The sequence below is a fragment of the Crassostrea angulata genome, chromosome 5, assembly GCF_025612915.1.
Source record: "Crassostrea angulata isolate pt1a10 chromosome 5, ASM2561291v2, whole genome shotgun sequence".
Classification (NCBI taxonomy): domain Eukaryota; kingdom Metazoa; phylum Mollusca; class Bivalvia; order Ostreida; family Ostreidae; genus Magallana; species Magallana angulata.
In genome coordinates, this window is record NC_069115.1 from 39,518,838 (window position 1) to 39,536,280 (window position 17,443).

General features: G+C 32.4%; 3 protein-coding genes across 7 annotated transcripts; 2 read left to right on the plus strand and 1 right to left on the minus strand.

The window, feature by feature from the left end:
* The first annotated feature begins 2,648 nt into the window (after positions 1 to 2,648).
* LOC128186163 (dynein light chain Tctex-type 1) lies at positions 2,649 to 6,061 on the plus strand. The gene is made up of 5 exons (XM_052855911.1): positions 2,649 to 2,791; positions 2,890 to 2,931; positions 4,017 to 4,140; positions 4,972 to 5,049; positions 5,322 to 6,061. The coding sequence occupies exons 1-5, from the start codon at positions 2,765 to 2,767 to the stop codon at positions 5,390 to 5,392; spliced, it is 342 nt and encodes a 113-aa protein (XP_052711871.1). The 5' UTR covers positions 2,649 to 2,764; the 3' UTR covers positions 5,393 to 6,061.
* A 2,103-nt stretch (positions 6,062 to 8,164) lies between these two features.
* On the minus strand, positions 8,165 to 14,312 carry LOC128185078 (coiled-coil domain-containing protein 174-like). 2 transcript variants are annotated; one of them, XM_052854754.1, is made up of 11 exons: positions 14,234 to 14,312; positions 13,281 to 13,385; positions 13,030 to 13,130; positions 12,794 to 12,855; positions 12,426 to 12,597; positions 12,156 to 12,254; positions 11,606 to 11,742; positions 11,211 to 11,305; positions 10,863 to 10,986; positions 9,933 to 10,112; positions 8,165 to 9,104 (listed from the first exon to the last, which is right to left on the minus strand). In XM_052854754.1, the coding sequence occupies exons 1-11, from the start codon at positions 14,261 to 14,263 to the stop codon at positions 8,269 to 8,271; spliced, it is 1,941 nt and encodes a 646-aa protein (XP_052710714.1). In that variant the 5' UTR covers positions 14,264 to 14,312; the 3' UTR covers positions 8,165 to 8,268. The 2 variants fall into 2 exon arrangements, with proteins under 2 accessions (XP_052710714.1, XP_052710713.1); XM_052854753.1 differs by having other exon boundaries at positions 9,933 to 10,118.
* Positions 14,313 to 14,517: 205 nt separating this feature from the next.
* LOC128185080 (transcription initiation factor TFIID subunit 12-like) lies at positions 14,518 to 17,433 on the plus strand. 4 transcript variants are annotated; one of them, XM_052854758.1, is made up of 6 exons: positions 14,518 to 14,541; positions 14,679 to 14,823; positions 15,022 to 15,249; positions 16,163 to 16,277; positions 16,432 to 16,520; positions 16,964 to 17,433. In XM_052854758.1, exons 3-6 carry the CDS (start codon positions 15,025 to 15,027, stop codon positions 17,000 to 17,002), a joined length of 468 nt encoding a protein of 155 aa, XP_052710718.1. In that variant the 5' UTR covers positions 14,518 to 14,541; positions 14,679 to 14,823; positions 15,022 to 15,024; the 3' UTR covers positions 17,003 to 17,433. The 4 variants fall into 4 exon arrangements, with proteins under 4 accessions (XP_052710718.1, XP_052710716.1, XP_052710717.1 ...); XM_052854756.1 differs by having other exon boundaries at positions 14,519 to 14,541; positions 14,679 to 14,807; XM_052854757.1 differs by having other exon boundaries at positions 14,528 to 14,546; positions 14,679 to 14,807.
* Positions 17,434 to 17,443: the final 10 nt, after the last annotated feature.

Sequence of the window (17,443 nt, forward strand, 5' to 3'; positions counted from 1 at the left end):
TGTTACCATTTATATTTTCGACTGGTAGGTTTGATGTATCTATTCTCAACTTAATGCAGAGTATAAAATTAACCTATTAATCGAGTATTTAAAAATTAAAGTTTTGCCGAAACATGTTCTTTTCTATAATCCGTTCTCTCCAAAAGATTTTATAATTTTATATACTTGATAAGCGGTGATCATGGAAGAGAGTGTCCTCTGCACATCGTATTTAATGGAAATAATGCAGTGTGCAGAGATTGTATTCATGTTTTCAATTATAATTTCAATCTATTTGTTTTAATTCAGAAAAAAAATCGTTCCATATTATGACTCTAAATCCACCCAACCAACCCGTGAATCCAGAGCTTCGGGCATTTTTAAGCAGGTGCGTTTTCTTGTCTTCTTGCACTCCATAAACACTTTTTCTATCATAATACATTGATGGACAGTAGGATCCCCAGACCAAGTCTTCAAAACTTGAAATGATCATAAAAGTGGATCCGTCTCGTGTATTAGAATTTAGTAACTTGGTAATGAACATGGTAAATAAAAACCCCGAATTTGACAAAATGGTTTATAAAGTTTGAAAAATTGTGTTTTAAACTGTGACTAAAATAAAAGTGGTCCCCGCATATAAAACAAACACTTTACCTTAATGGGGGGTGGGGGGGGGGGGGGGATTTTATAGATATTGCCAGTGATAACGTTAGATATGAATACACATAAATATACATGAATAAACAATCTAATACATATATAATATCACCTTATAAATTCAGACATTTTTTGAAAAACGACCACATTCACTCAAAAAAATTTGTACCGCGTTTTGAATTAAAATTTCAGTCTTTTGTGTATTTGTCAAAGAATCATCCCTCCTAACAGTAAATGTTCATCTATAATGTGTACATAACGTAAGGAACGTTTCTTTCTTATAGATAACCGATTCAAGAGACCCACATGGCGTCCATAAAAAAAGAAAGAAAAAAAAATGATTGATGTTTTTTGTAAACGATATGAATGAATGTATTGCTTCCCTTGAATTATATTTAGTTCAGTTTAAAATTATATGGAGATATTTTGATTTATCAGTTAGTCTTGGCCTAGGCTTGCTCAAGTCTCTATGTTTCATAATTTTTTAAGTTTGTTCAAAAAGTAACACCCTCCTCGTCCAATAATGGGGTACAATACAATACTACAAATCATATAGCATGGATCCCAATACAGGCTTTATCAAATTTGTTCCACCTGTTAGCTGTCCTAATTATGTAGGACAATTTGAGGGGTAACATCTTTATCATAAAAATATCTGAGGTAAAAATATGGAAAAGTCATGATTTCATGATGTATAAATTTAGGTTCTATTTCATATGCAATTGCTTCTAGATCCTGAATTTCAAATTACATAATTAGTTGAAATCATATATCCCACGATTCGGAGATTAGTTGCACACATGAGCATTACTGCCTTTTTACTTTAATGTTAATTCTAGATAAAATACATTAAAATTTTAGCTCAATATATACAGTGTACCTCTCTGCGTGGATGCTTACAGACGCGCGCGCGCACGTGTGTGTGTGTGCACGCACAAGTGTTGATTAAATTATAATTCAAAAACTTAAAAAATATATAACCGTTTCCGCAATGCATCTCCATTATAGTGTGCTAAGATATACACCAAAATATTCATAATTATTGACATTTTCAAACCCATTATTATTCGATAAAATTTGTTGTTCAATTGAATTACTGATAACTATGGGCCTGAATGTATCTATAAATTCAATAATGGTTACCTTTAGACACTTATTTTCTAAAGAGAATGGGGGAATAAGATGGTGCAAATGCCCATTCGGTTTAGTAGTGAAATACAATTTTAACTGAATTTATTTTCCACCAATTAAATATATTCAAATATATTATAATACAACTTTGCAAAAGCAAAATTTCTAACTATAGTCAGTTTTTGATATATCTAATTATAAAGAAGAAAAAAAATATTGTCGAAAATTTTGGTGGTATCGAACCCGTAACATAAAAACCCTAGATATATAAGGTTAGCTTATGCCAGGTACTCGAACCATTGAGCCATTTCAGACACAAGAAAGTGGGCTTTTTTAATATAATGTGTGACTAAGGTTACGAACTACCGGACTTGTATTATTTTTTCAAAACGTTCAGTTATTGGGATACAAAATGATATTTTTAATGTATATTGGGTCATCTCTCCCCGTTTTTGTTGATTGAAATCGATTTGTTTTCCAATAGACCTTAATTAGACTATGAGAAAAATACGGAGCACAGACCCACTCAATAAAAGAAAATGCCTTGAAGTTCTGAAAAATGACAGTATTTGCAGGTTTTGATACGTATACGCCTGTTTGAGTCAACATATTCCAAGTATTGAACATACCTAGCTATAGGTTAAAAATCAATGATTCATTAAATATATATTGTTTTAAATGATTTAAAAAAAAACCCATCAGATTTATTGATACTTTAATTTTTCAGTAGCCTGTCCGACCGCGTATGGGCATTTTACACGCCTTATCCACCCATCTTCTTTGAAAATTACCGTTTATTAAGAATTATGCAGCTGTATCTTGTTGGGAGAAATTTTGGGACACACTGTAAGTGCAATCCGGAAGAGTTGTCCCCCTTTAACTTTGTAAAGTCTCGCGCACTACGAGACATTGCGTGACATTGTTGTCAACAGAAACAGGACAGCAAGACAGTTCTTGTATAGAAAACAGAGATTCTTTAGGTCTTTGAACGCTAAACATGGATGAATTTCAGACCGGAGAAGAGGTAAGACGACTTTAGACGAAGAAGCGTAAATATTTAATGAAGAATTTTTCTCAATAACGTATGATTTATCACTATTCTCCCCCATATTTGTTTTTCAGACAGCATTTGTCACAGACGAAGTTACCAACATCGTGAAAGAGGTGAGGGTTTGTTTGTAACGTTTCTCTTGTAATACAATAACTGGTGAATAATTTTGTCCAAAATGTAAATCTGCTACCTTTTATTTGTCTTGTTTTGATGTTAATTTCAACCCAAAATTTGCAATATGATCATTATAAAGTTTAAGTTTAACTGTTATACTCTGTCCCAAGATATCCTGGATTCACATTTTGCTTAATTGGCTTAATTGCATGATGTTTATAAATACCTCAGGGTTCAAACAACGTTCATTCAAAAGTATGAAAAATTTCCAAGATTTCTCAGTCGAAACGCCCCAGTTTATCAGGTTTCAATACAATGCTAAAAATGTTGTGTCTAAGGGGATTGCAGCAAGCCTGTATGATAACTTTGTAAAATTGCTTGATGTATTCCGAGTGTATTCCGAATGGAGAAAAGATGTAAACATTCCAAATTAAAAATCTCTGTAAGGAATCTTTTTCATTCCTGTGAATTTTTCCGAGTGAAAGATGATAATTTGTCAATGAAATTATCTTGGAAATTATCCCTTTCAACTATGTCAGTTGCACTTCTTTCACAGGTATGTGTATTTTTATTAAAAATCGTCCAAATGTGCTGCATAAATATCTTGGGACAGACTATAGAAACAGAATTACTGAATTTAGTAGTTTATGTTTGCTGAAGGACAATTGACTGTTTTAAATTATCTTAACTCTGTGAAACTCCGTGCATTCCCTAAGACTATCTTTGTACATTTGTGATGTAATTCATGTTTAACAACGATCACACAAATCTAACATGTCTAATAGTGTCTATCTTTTTATAGTTATGTTGGTCTTTGGTTTTTATAAGGCCTAACAAAAATTTATGAAAAAATTCGGAATTTTTTTTTGGGTTGGCGAGTTTAAGTTAGGGTGGGTCGGGAAAGGGGAAACAAACCTTTTTTTTTGTTAGGCCTAAGCATACTACATATATATCAAAAGGAGCATGTCTACAATGGTTGACTATATCATATTAACAGTGTTTCTAAAGATGGAACTGTTTTGTGCTTAACCTATGGGTCAACTGATTCTAATAATATCATTTTGTATATCTTTTATCTGTTCAGGCCATTGAAAGTACCATTGGTCCTAATGCTTACCAACACAACAAAGTTAACCAGTGGACATCAAATGTAGTGGAGCAGTGTTTAAATCAGCTAACAAAACTAGGAAAACCATTCAAATATATTGGTAAGTTCCTAAAAAAGTGGAAGCTTAAATATTATGATATGCCAATTATTTAATTAAGGTCTTTTAAGAGACATGAGAATCAATAAAAGGATTATAACCTTGGTAGCAGTACTTACTTGGTTTGGTACTGACTATCTGTACTGTGTGATATATATCTATACCAATGTGTGATGTTCCTTAAAGTCTCTAGAAACCAAGCTTATCATTTTGCTTTGTTAAGGAGCATGTTTTAATATATTTACATATGCAAATATGTTTCCTTATATGAACCTATAGAATAGCGAAAACGTTCAATTCTGTATAAACTCTTTCATGACGTCACAATGATCAAAGCACGCGCTTATCGCTTGTCGCCTAGATTATTGTAAACTTAAAATCTCGGTAATTTTAACAGTCCTGAATGATTTGTCTTTTTTAAAACATAAATAAAATATAAGTAATAAACAGCAATGTTAAAAAGTTCACCAGGATATGAAGTTGGTTGGTACGTGATCAAATCTACTGAGAAGCCCTTTGGGCTTCACAGGATTTGATCACGTGACCAACTAACGTCATATCCCTGTGAACTTTTCAAATTGCTGTTTATTTCTTAAATAAATAGACTGAAGAAAAATATACACTAAGAGAAGTTATGTCCATTGTAATGCCATCAATAATCTACTATCCACTGTCTAGAGAAATATGGACAGCAATCATGTAACATGTCTTATGATCTATTGACAGAACATAATTCTAGTAAAAATTTATTGTGAAAAAACTGAACTTGATCCTGTTAATTTTTTTTAGTAATACATGTATTACTTATCAAAATGCCTATGTTTTGGTTTTCAGTTACCTGTGTAATTATGCAGAAAAATGGCGCTGGACTTCACACGGCTAGTTCCTGTTTCTGGGACAATGGCACAGATGGTGGGTATTTCCCCTCTCTCTCTCTGAGTGATCACTCACTCTCTCTCTTTCTCTCTCTCCAAATACAAAACTGTCTAATAATAAACCATCTTCATTAAATTCATTTTTGGGAATAAAAGCCACATGCATTTAATATATGTATATTTGTCATTGATATTTGAATTTTTTCTATGTAGATAAAATTTGCTCATTTTTTTTTTTAGTTCTTTGTGAAAAGTATGTATTTATTTACTTTAAATAATCTAACTCAGATTACATTTGTTATTTTATAGGCAGTTGCACAGTGAGATGGGAAAACAAAACAATGTATTGTATTGTTAGTGTGTTTGGCTTGGCAATCTAAGAAAAAACTGAAAGAAAGGGAGATAACAACTACTAAGGGAAACAACTGTTACACTACCTTGTGACTGTTCAAGGACTATTGAACAACAAAAACTGTGACAAACTTCCATTTTTCATTCCTTTATAAATAATTTAAGGGTATAGGTATGCTTTAATATTGAAAGCTATTTATGATGTGTATGTAGCAGTTTTCTTCATGTAACAGTCAATTCAAAATCAAATGTCAGATGTAAAATATTCTATTTCTGTTTTGGGTCGAAATGAATCGCCTTATGGTTAAAAATATGTGGTGAAAATGATTTGTTGTAAAAAAAAAATTTTAAGTTTTGCATGTGGCAATTCTAGTATTGTCAGATTACATGTGACAGTTCATCCATTCAACATTTCTGTGATAAGTGTCAAAAGCCTGCAAGAGGATTAGAATCAAGAGTCTAAATTTTAATTAGGTTATGAAATATCAATGAAGAATATGTATATTTGTGTCATGTGTAGAGCTAGCTAATCACAATATACATACAACTTTCAGAAATTCTCAACGTCATGCTTTTCTGTTTTTTGTTCTTAAAAAAAGTTTTTAATTGTAATTAAGGTAATATATTTATTACATCATTTGTACAGACTGTATTGTACATAATGACATATAATAGAACAAAATAAAATTTTGTGTTCAGATGGGTTTTCTAATATTTACTTTGCCAAGGCGTGTAAAATGCCCATACGCGATCGGACAGGCTACTGAAAAATTAAAGTATCAATAAATCTGATGGTTTTTTTTTTAAATCATTTAAAACAATATATATTTAACGAATCATTGATTTTTAACCTATAGGTATGTTCAATACTTGGAATATGTTGACTCAAACAGGCGTATACGTATCAAAACCTGCAAATACTGTCATTTTTTAGAACTTCAAGGCATTTTCTTTTATAGAGTGGGTCTGTGCTCCATATTTTTCTCATAGTCTAATTAAGGTCTATTGAAAAACAAAACGATTTCAATCAACAAAAACGTGGAGAGATGACCCACTAGACATTAAAAATATCATTTTGTATCCCAACAACTGAACGTTTTGAAAAAATAATACAAGTCCGGTAGTTTGTGACCTTAGTCACACATAATATTTAAAAAGCCCGCTTTGTTGTGTCTGAAATGGCTCAGTGGTTAGAGTACCTGGCATGAGCCAACCTTATATATCTAGGGTTTTTATGTTACGGGTTCGATACCACCAAAATTTTAAACAATATATTTTTTTTTATTTTTTGTTAAATATATCAAAAACTGACTATAGTTAGAAATTTTGCTTTTGCAAAGTTGTATTATAAAATATTAGAATAGATTTAATTGGGGAAAAATAAATTTAAAATTGTATTTCACTACTAAACCGAATGGGCATTTGCGCCATCTTATTCCCCCATCTTCTTTACTTCTAGAATTTCAAAAACTAAATATTTTAGTCAATTAATGTACAACATTAACATGATTAATTCTAAAATTTATTAAGAAAAAAACCCAACCTATTTTTTAATGTACTTTAATTTGTCTACACTGATATCTCAAAGGATCCCATACCACCTTACAGTTTTATAGGTAGGCTATTCATGCAATTTGACAGATGTGTTAAATATCCTCAGGCTGATAAATGTTGAGATAAAATTTTAATTTGTTGATGAAAGGTCACACAAGATAGCTATATTTAAACATTAATATTAAAATGTGCTCGTGCCTACTATGTAAAAATGACACAATTTTATATCACCCTTTAAACATTTCAGTGAGGGATAACAATTTTCTTATCAATGGATGAAATGATAAAAGGTGGAAAGGTACTCTTTATGCTGCGTGATATTAAAATATCCTTTGTCAATTACATGACCATCAAAAAGCACTTAAGAGATTTGCTGTGTTGCTATGTTTTAAATATACCTTATGTCTGGTAAATTTTCTGTTAAAAATTTGAATACTAGGTTATATCCTATTAATGTGACTTCTGAAATATAGGGAGCACAGCTTGTTCTGTTGGCATAATTTATCATATGTCTGAAGGGATGAAATCTTGGACAACTATATGGTTCAAATTGCACAAGGGCTTATAACATAGCATTATTTTTAACCTACATGTATAGAGTTTGAGCTCAATATCCCCTGTTAATGATCAGTGTGTATTCAAGAAAGATATCCACGGGTATTCTCAATAAACATACAATACATGTATAACCATGGATCAATTATAATCTGAAAAAAAGTTTTTTAAAGATAGATGAATTTCTGTTTATGCCACAGATAAAAGAATTCAACAGCTATAATTTATTTCAGATTCCAAAGATTGACCAAGTCTTTAATTGAATATTAAGTACTTTTTTTACTTTGACTGTTTCTTGCCTATACTCACTAGAACTTGAATCAGCTCAAACTAAATTTATCAAGTATAAATTCCTTGCAATTTTGAGAAATGATTGGTCTTTTTAATATCTAGATGCCTCAGTTAGCAGGTATACAAGTTTGGGAGATTTATTTGGGAGTAGACCTGCAGATTCATTAGCATGTTTCTCACATATAGAACCCAAATTAAAAATTGGTTTAAAAAACCCACCGATTTTGTCTTTTTTAGCCATAGTTTCTTAAGGAAGACTTGAATTAGAAATGGTAGCTTATATGTCATGAGAATGTCTTTTTTATACGGAATAAATTTAAGGAATATGAAGTCAAAAGTGTAAATAATGGATTAAATGTTACACCTATCAATCTCTTCAAAAAATAAAGAAAAACAAAAGCTAATGATTTAACAACAGATTTATTAGCAAATCAATATGAAATCATTCTCAAGTTTATCTTATTTATCGAGATAATGATATAAAAGATATAAAAAAAACAACACTTCATTGGGCCTGCTCTGTATTATTCTCTAGCAAGGGTGTAAAGTTTTGAGGGGTGGACTCCAGCACTTCCTCATTTTGGATCAGACGAGGATCAACAATGTTAAATCTTGTGGGTTTAACACTAGGCTGTGCACTAACAGCCGCAGTAGGACCTCCTGTCACACCACTGTCTGTTGCCACTGTTGTTTGTTGACTTCCAATACTTTCAGTACTTTGACTATTGAAATTTTCAGGTGTAACAGAATAACCTATGGTTGAAGTTGTGGGATAATAAGTGTTTACTGGTGGATACTGCCCCATAGGGTGAGGTTGCTGTGACCACTGTTGAACAGAGGTAAACCCAGAATACCCAGGGGGTGGGAGATGAGTAGGTACATAAAAATTCCCTGGGTGTGGTGGTAAATTTGCTGGGGGGTAGTAGGGAACATTGTGATATTCATTCTGTCCCCAGCTGTTCACGTTTTCATTTGATGGGTAGGAGTTATTCCCACTGTCAGGGAGAGGAATGTCCTGAATCTGTTCAGACTTAATCTCTTGAGTGGGAAATTCAGATTTAGCATTGGCTGTTCCTTTTGGTGCTTCCAATGATGAATTAACAGGGGAGGTTATTTCAGATTTCACATCTGAATTATTCTGAATATTCAGTCTTTCCTGAGACAGAAAGTCCCCTATTTGTTTTTCTGACATTTTGGTAGGTTTTGTGGAATAAGCTCTTCCTTTGAGTTCTATCTGTACATTGTCATTATCATAATACATTGACGGGGGCGCAAACTCAGAAATCCTTTCCTCTCTCTTACTCTCAAAGTACCTCTGCCCATTGGATACAGGAAATAGTTCTGTGAATCAAACAAAAATCATGATTAATATTTATTTTGTGGACCCAAGCTTTTCTTTTGTATATGTAGAGGACATGTACATATATACATAACTTATGCAAATGTGATTCCAAAAGTTAAGAGGTTTAAATATTACCCTTTCTTAAATGAAAATAAAATTAATAAAAATTGTTTAATTTTTAAAGCGCTAAGCATAGCTCAGCGCTTTATTGTCGTTAGACTTCTATTTCCGGTGCAAGGAATAACTGCCCTCTATGAGCAGAATTATACATCATTTAAACTGGTAAGAGGTATAGGGAACCAGTTATCTGGGTGACGGAAATGGCCAAGTAGATACGATTGGTTTGCGGGGCTTACGTACATCAGCACGGGATGCTACGCAGTGATGAAAAAATATAGTGTGTATTCAGAAGCTAAAATATAGAAAAATAAAATCGATTCTTTGCAAGAAAATGTCAAAAACTGTGATAAATTACTGTCCAAAAGGTATAGTTTGTGATTTTAACATATCTTTTTTTCAGGCAAGTATCCATATACAAGTCGTGTTCAGCTATAATTCACATCATCTTAAGAAAGTAACATATATTCAAAGAAATCTGGCCTTCGATACTTTAAACTGATATTCATTAAACATAAACCAAAATTTCAATAAGGGTCATTTCCGCCTACGCTTGCACACAGTAAATTTTCTTAGAACCAAGCTAGGTTAGCGCTTTTCAGTACTTTCAGTACTTTGATTGAAATAGTTTCCATTTGGCTTAATTTGTATTATTTCTTATTCTAAACTACATTATACCTCAGTGTATTCAAAGATCTTTTTTCTCTTACTTTCTTTCCCTTTATCCCATTCTCTCTGTGTACTGTGACTCCGAAGGTTTTCATCCCGGGTCAGAAGTACTGGTTCCTTTTTGACTGGTGCTTCCTGTTTGACTGGTTCCCTTCCCTCTGAGTTATCTCCCTGTATAGCTTCATCCAGCTTAGGTCCTATTTCATCATCACCATCTCCTTCTGGATCTAAAATATTAATTGATAAAATACTACACTACTGATGAAGTAAGATCAAATTCACTGATGAAATATGATCAAAGATGTTAGCATATGGATTCTGATCTAGAATACTTTCTGATAGAATTTGGTACAAAATTTTTATGGAAAAAGATATTTAGAAATGATTATGATAAGATATGACGCATGATAACTATAACTGTTACAATGGACTGTAATACCAGATCTCCCTTTATCTGTTTGTAATTGAACATTTAAAACTCCGAGAAAATTATATCTTAATATGTGCACTGTACAAATACACATAAAAATTGACAAAGGGTATACAGTAAGGAACTTAACACACTGCCAAGGTAGCTGTTGTCTCCTGCGAAATCAAATCAAGTTGAAAATTTTCGATCATCAGAAGTTTACTCTCTGTTATATTGCTTGCAAGCTCTAAAGCAGTGCATCAGCAAGAAATAATGTGGGTTACAATAGTATAGATTCCTAATTAAAGGCAAAGAATTAATAGCCCGGTAAAAATCGCAAGTAGCACATCTCGCAAATTCTAAAATCTCACTTTTATTTTTCAGACAGATATTAACTATAAGAAACTGTGATTACAAATTCGGTCTTCGCGATTTTATATTCTTGCAATTTAATGCAAAACATTCAAATAGCAGAATTAAGTACTCGGGTAAAATAAGGAATCTATGGTAATGTAAATTTTCTTGCTCGACAGGAATAAGAAAGAAAGGGCTGACTGGATACCTTCAGGTAGTTCAGTAATTCCCTCTCTTTGCATCTTCCTTTTCTTTACTTTGGCCAGCCTAGCCTCTAAGATGGCTTTTCTTTTCTCCTTTATTTTCTCTCTACGATTTCTTTCATCTTTAGTCTAGGTTAAGAAAAAAATTAGTCATTCAAAAATCATTTTTGCATTTTTTCTTAAAATAAAAAATAATAAAGATATAACTCATCCTCAGATATAAATAATTCTTTTCCTCTCAATACACATTTCATTAATAATTATCAAGAATGTCGGGTACACTTGTTTTAACAAGAGAATGAGATGAATTACAGCTATAGAAGAATAACTGTTGATTTTCTAACAAACTTCACCTTATCTCTGATATCGTTCAAAGTATCCAGTTGTTCTTTCCTTGACTCTTCATCTTTGGCAAACTGATAAAATCCTACACCATGGGTCCTTATTTCTGTATCATTAAAAAAAATCTATATGTATTGGGTCAACTAAAGCTCCATTATTTCTTTCAGTTCTGTGTAAATGAAATGCATGAACACATATCTGTTTCCTCTGATGCAATTCTAGCAAAGATGAAGTTAACACTTGAATGAATGAAATGTTTGATTGCTGTGTAAAGCTATTGAAAACATATCTGTAGAAATAAAATGTACTTCAGTTCTATGAATTACAATATGAAATTCAGGACATAGATGTACAAAACAGAAAATGTTTACTGAAAAGATAAAAGCACTATCGACTTCCATCTTACCGTCGTACTGGACATTCGCATAATGGATGGGCTGGTTCATGGCCGCCAATTCCTCCTCCTCCCATTTCTGTCGCAGCATCTCTTTGTGCATGTCATTGGACATGAGCTCAGCAGACCTGTTATCCACCTTCAAATCACTACAAAATAATAATTGTTACAAATTATTACATCTCAAAACATTCAGAATTACATGAATAACAAATTTACATTTCATAATATCTAAAATTACATTTACATAATTACAACTCACATTATCTCAAATCATAGCATTTGAATTATGATATGAAATCTCATGGCATCAAACTGTTACATATACAGCTATGCAAAATATTTCCTTTAAGATATCCCAATGTATTACATCTCAAACCAAATATATATCTTAAAGTATCCAAGTCATATAAACTAAATCATTTCATCATTATCAACATCCAAATCATTACTTAACTACAAAAATTCAAATCATTAAACCTCCAAAGAATCACTGGTAAGATTTTTTTCTCTTCAGAAATATAATCTACTGACAAAAACAAAATGCTACATGTACATGTACCTATTGGTTTGATGAAGTTTCTTGTCTTGTTTCATCAGCTGTGGTAGGTCCTTCTTCATACACCTCCTGGATCTCCCAAACCCATCCACATAGTCCACCCTAAACATAAATAAATAGGTTGATCATAATACAAGAAAATCACAAAGATTATAGACATATAGCTACCAGTTAGCTACACTGGTATTTTTTTCTTTGAGTGACCGTGGCAAACACATTATGGAAAGCTACTGCGACACCAAATCTTTAAATCATTGTAAATTAGTTAATTACCATTCCTCTTCTTCATTGGCTGGAGGAGGAACTACAGCGCGCCTCAAAAGTTCCTCCTCTTGTTGCTCCCTTTCTTCTTCCTCTTCCTTCCTCCTTCGGTCCCTGTCATCCACAATCTTGTCAATGGCTTTTTTCTGAAAGTCCACCAAGTAGACCTGACTTCCATCTTCCTCTGTAGATTCACCAATTTAATAAATTTACTCAAAATTAAGAAAGGTTTAATACTTCTAGAGGATAACTCTAGCAAGAACCTATTGTATTCATGAACCATAAATTAATCATCTATCTATCATATAACTTATATTGACTTACTTGCACTGCCTTAATTAAGTTTGAAAAGTAAAATAAATTCATTGGTACAAATATACCTGGAATATTACTTCCTTTGGTTATTTTCTCATACAATTTGGCCTTTGCTTCTAAACATTTCCTAGAAATGATAAAACAATGCTAATTTAGTAAGACATTCAAGTTCACACATGAAAAATAGATTGAAAAAAACCCCCCTTAATTGTTCCACGAAGAATAAATAAGTTCAATGTAATCTAACAATTTTACATGTTATTACCTTAGTATCACCATCAATTACATCAAATAACCTCACCTGGATTTTTCAAACTGATTGGCCTCTTCGATCTTCTCTTCCAAGTCCTTACTACTTCTCTCCAATACACCCTTGTTTTTCTTGGTCCATATTGTTGATTTCTATGCAAAAAATAAAATAAAAATGGTATTTAAAAATACAACCTTAAACATACAAAGTAAAAATACATAATTTGGATTTTATATATAAATTTATATTGCTTATAAATGATATTCTGTAGAGTACAGCTTCTCTCAAATTGCACTCATCACCTTTTCCACAGCCTTTCCTCTGATAACATTTACACTCTGATTTTGTAGTTTCTGTTTCTTAAATTCTTCTTGCTTCCTGAACAGTTCTGCCTTGAGATCAATAATCTGAAAAGGAAAAAAATGTCAAAAGTATATTTTCACATCTGACACAATAAAGGTAGCAAGGGACAGTTTTGGATAAAGTACCCGTCAATATTTTTGTAAAATTGAGAGTTGCTGTACTTAAAGGCTTATGAGTGTTGCTAAAATTCATGAAATGAATTTCAATGATTATCATTAGTTAGAGGGGTGTCTCTTGTTGAAATTGATATGCAATATGTAGGCCCCATATGTTAGGTACATGAGAATCAGAAGTAAAATGCGAAATTTGCGGCTATGACTGTTGTGTTGACTTTACACCATGAACATTGTAAACTATACACCGGTAAGTTTCTGACATGTGATAGTGCAACATGCACGCGGTACGGAAGGTCAACCCTCTGCAGCTTGGGGAGGTCTAAAAAGCTGAAAAATCATGAAAAATTAACAAAATATGAATGGGTCAAAATCTCATAAAAACCAGTATGTAGAGAATTTTACAGGTTTTGATTAGTAATTTTCTTCAGAAATTGGTGATTGGCCTTATAAAGAGTGAATTAAAGGTATTTGTGCTGGATGGGAACTGAGGAAATTCTAGTTACAGAGTTCCAAAGACCTGCATCCCTTGGCTACAATGAATTGTATAAAAAAAACTGTCCCAATGCCACCAAAGATTAAAGAACCATGATCGAAAACTGGCACAAGTGTGGATTGAAACTCTTTGGCATTTGACACTTTGGTGATGTATGTGTTTAAAATAACTAAACATATAACTTTGACCTAAAGTGACATAAGCAAAAATAACCGATTAATATTATCTTTAAATAAATAGTCTCAATTTTGCTTATTGAATGCGCTGTGGGTTTCAAACTTACAGATGAAGAGTTGACATCTCTTCTTTCCATTTTTTGAATCGCAAAAGTGATTAAGATTTTTTGGTACGCTTGTTTAGATAACTCGTACCTGGTTTAACTATTTTAAATCTAGTTTTTAGCAGGTATAGTACTTTGGAATTAAAATACTACTACAAATCAATTATAAAGGTACAAAGTCTTGAACACGTTTGATGGATTAAATATTTTTCAATGAAATATTTTATTTTTTTTCCGGGATTAATGGTTTTAAAAATAATTTTATGAAAGCGTATAATAGACCGAGATTATTGAAAATATCTCACCTGAAGGTAAGGTTGGTAAAACAATCACATTTCTTTTTCGATTACGAAGTAAGAAAAACGAGATGAGAACGACACTTTTTCTTCTTTTTTGTCAGAAGGACATAGAAGTCATTGCATGAAGAATTTTTCCTATTTTTTTTCAGGTTGTTTGTTAATTATTTCCAGAGTACAATATTAAAACTAAAGACAATTAGTTGAATGGGAACCTAAGAACACACTTCTTCACATTTTCATCCTACTGCTCTATACAAAGTTGTCGGAAATTGACTAAGGTACCTTAGTTCAACGGTAAACTCTCGTTAATTATAACTATATTGAAAACTGATACATGTAATTAAAAAAAAGATGCAAACACAGCTTCTCAGATTGTAAAAGTTTTTAAAAATAATTATGACTATAGTGATACAATTGTAACTGTCACTGCACAAATATGTAAAGTTTTATGCTGTGTAATTATAAGCATAACTATGAATGATTTCAAAACAGGCCATGAATCCAGCAGTAGGCAAACTGCCAGATGGGTCACAAATGTTAGGAGCCACTGCAGTTCAGCCAATTGCTATTCAGCAGCCGATGGGGGTCAGGCAGCAGATCCCGGCCACAATTCCTGGGACCCCCTCGCAGGCCGAGACCAAGGTCCTGGACAAGCGGCGCCTTCAGGAGCTGGTGAAGGAAATCGACCCCATGGAGCAGCTGGATGAGGATGTTGAAGAGGTAATTAATTAATTACCCCACATGATTTATTAATTTCCTTATGTAATTGATTAATCTATTACCATACTCCCCTAACTAAAGAAAGCAATGACACTGAATGATCAGAATATTACTTTTTTTTAACAATCTCAGTTGTTTTGCATTGAAATAGAATGACCTACATGATTGCAGTGTTTGGTTCTGTATAAGGTCAGTAAAAAAAAAAAATCATGAATGGCAATGTGGAGTATGGAAAATCTTGTATTGAATTTATTTATTATATGAAAACAAAACATTGGGCTCCTCAACAGATCAAAACACTTTGCTTTACCGGATTTTAACAACCCAACATATTTAGTATAGAGTCAGAAAAAAACCTAACTTGGGTGCTCAAGTGGACAATTCACTCGCTTCTCACTGCTGGGACCCAAGTGCGATCCCCATGATTAAAAGTGGTTGTAAGTGAAAGGGTATGGTTACTATGGTAGTCACCCACTTGGACACATTGGTTTTCTCTATAAACGCCAGCTTCCTCCCACATCAGTGACCTACTTGCACTAACATCAGTGCCAAGGAGAGCTATTAATATAATTGAAGATCTTGTGTGTCAATTGTTTATGAAATAGATGAAGTTCAGTTTTTAAACACAAACCTAATTAGCAATATTTGATCATAATTAAAAGCAGTACAATTTATATCAAAATTTGAAAAGTCATAAAATACTTAACAACAGATTTCAATCAAGACTTTGTCGACTTATAGAAAAGTTGTAGACTAGTAGAAATCTCATAAGGAAATCCCTTCTTTTCATAATTTTTTGGGTACAACTCATTCAGATTGTCCCTTTGATTATCTGTTGGCATTATCTATAAGAAGTCTTACTGCTGGCATCAAAAGTAAAAAAAAGTCTATCAAGTTATCTTTATTTTTGTAGGCTTTGCTCAATATAGCTGATGACTTCATAGACAGTATTGTGACCTCTGCTTGTCAAATTGCCAAACATAGGAAGTCCAGTACACTGGAGGTCAAGGATGTTCAACTTCATTTAGGTATCTCTCCTCAGACTGAATTTTCTCTTTGAAATATTCATCTTTAAACACTGTTGACTGATTGTGTCAAAAACATCTGAAAAGAATTAATTAAATTTTGCATAGATAGGAAATATTAGCATTTATCAGCTTGAATTTGAATTGTTTTCTGTAGAGCGTAACTGGAACATGTGGATTCCTGGATTTGGAATGGATGATCTGAAGCCTTACAAGAAGGCCTCAGCCACAGAGGCTCATAAACAGGTGGGTGTTGATATCAGTCACATATTGTATTGTTCAGTTATCACAGTCAATCTCAGAAAATAACCTGTGTTATTGCATAAATCTATGAGTTTTTATGAAAACGTCTGTGAGAATGTTTTTTTTTAGCCTTTATAAAATATTCCAAAAGTTTTTGATAATGTATTAGAAACTAATTTTTTCATTCATTTATAATATGTGTAACATGCCAATTACATGTACAAGAACATTTATCGTACATGCTTGTATGGATATTTTCATGCTTGGGTTTAGCTGATAAAGTACATATGTACTTGTATGGTATTTACAATTTTCATAGTCACATTCATTTGGTAATAAATTAAAAGACATTTTACTTGAAAGAATACTTAAGATATTTTCTTAATTCCGTCATTATTGTATCCAGTGCAAGTCATCAAATTGACACCATGTTTATTTTCTTATAGAGAATGGCACTTATCCGAAAGACTTTAAAGAAGTACTAGTGCATAGTTTGGAGGTTAGAGCATTGAGAACAACCAGTAAATTAATGCAAAAGTTGTGAAAAGTTAAATCATGAGAGTCTGAAGGCAAGACTTTGAACTATTGGTAAATCCTTTACCATAAACGCTTCATGATGTATGTGTGAACAGTTCGTTTCATAACCTCATTACAGAGGTTATGGTAATTGATTTTGTAGGTAATACACCTCTTTGGTGTCATATTGTTCTTGTAATGTTTACTTAAAAATATTATGTACATTTTATTCCATTTGAATATATTCTAAATCAAAGTGTTGAGAGGTACAGTTATCTCAAATTATTCTGTATAAATAAAGCACCGCAATGTTATTCATATGTATGTGAAGGAAAACTTTCATTAAGATCATCATAATTCTCATCATCAGACTCATAATAAACATTTCTTAGTTACCTCAGACAGTGTTA